At 69.8% G+C, this 215-nt stretch overlaps 1 protein-coding gene across 1 annotated transcript in view; it reads left to right on the forward strand.

The window, feature by feature from the left end:
* The window catches only part of SOWAHB (sosondowah ankyrin repeat domain family member B), a 3,955-nt gene that overhangs the window by 925 nt on the left and 2,815 nt on the right, over positions 1-215 (forward strand). Inside the window, exon 2 of the mRNA XM_010838193.1 lies at positions 2-209. Coding sequence (XP_010836495.1) covers positions 2-209 — 208 coding nt within the window. The remainder of the gene's footprint in view (position 1; positions 210-215) is intronic.

Genomic DNA, 215 nt, shown 5'->3' on the forward strand with positions numbered 1-215 from the left:
GGTGACCCCGGGCTCCGTGCATTCCCCCCCTCTGCAGCAGCAGCAGCAGCGCACTCGCGAGTGGGTAGCCAGACACCCCCAGGTACCCGAGACCCGGGACCACGGCCCAGTCCGAGCCTGGTCGGTGCTGCCAGACAACTTCCCTCGGCTGCCCTCGGAGCAGGGCTCCTGGGTCCAGGAATCTGAGTCAGCGCCCGCGGAACCCCCTCCTCCTT

This window comes from Bison bison, unplaced genomic scaffold, assembly GCF_000754665.1.
Source record: "Bison bison bison isolate TAMUID 2011002044 unplaced genomic scaffold, Bison_UMD1.0 scf7180017864092, whole genome shotgun sequence".
NCBI lineage: Eukaryota > Metazoa > Chordata > Mammalia > Artiodactyla > Bovidae > Bison > Bison bison.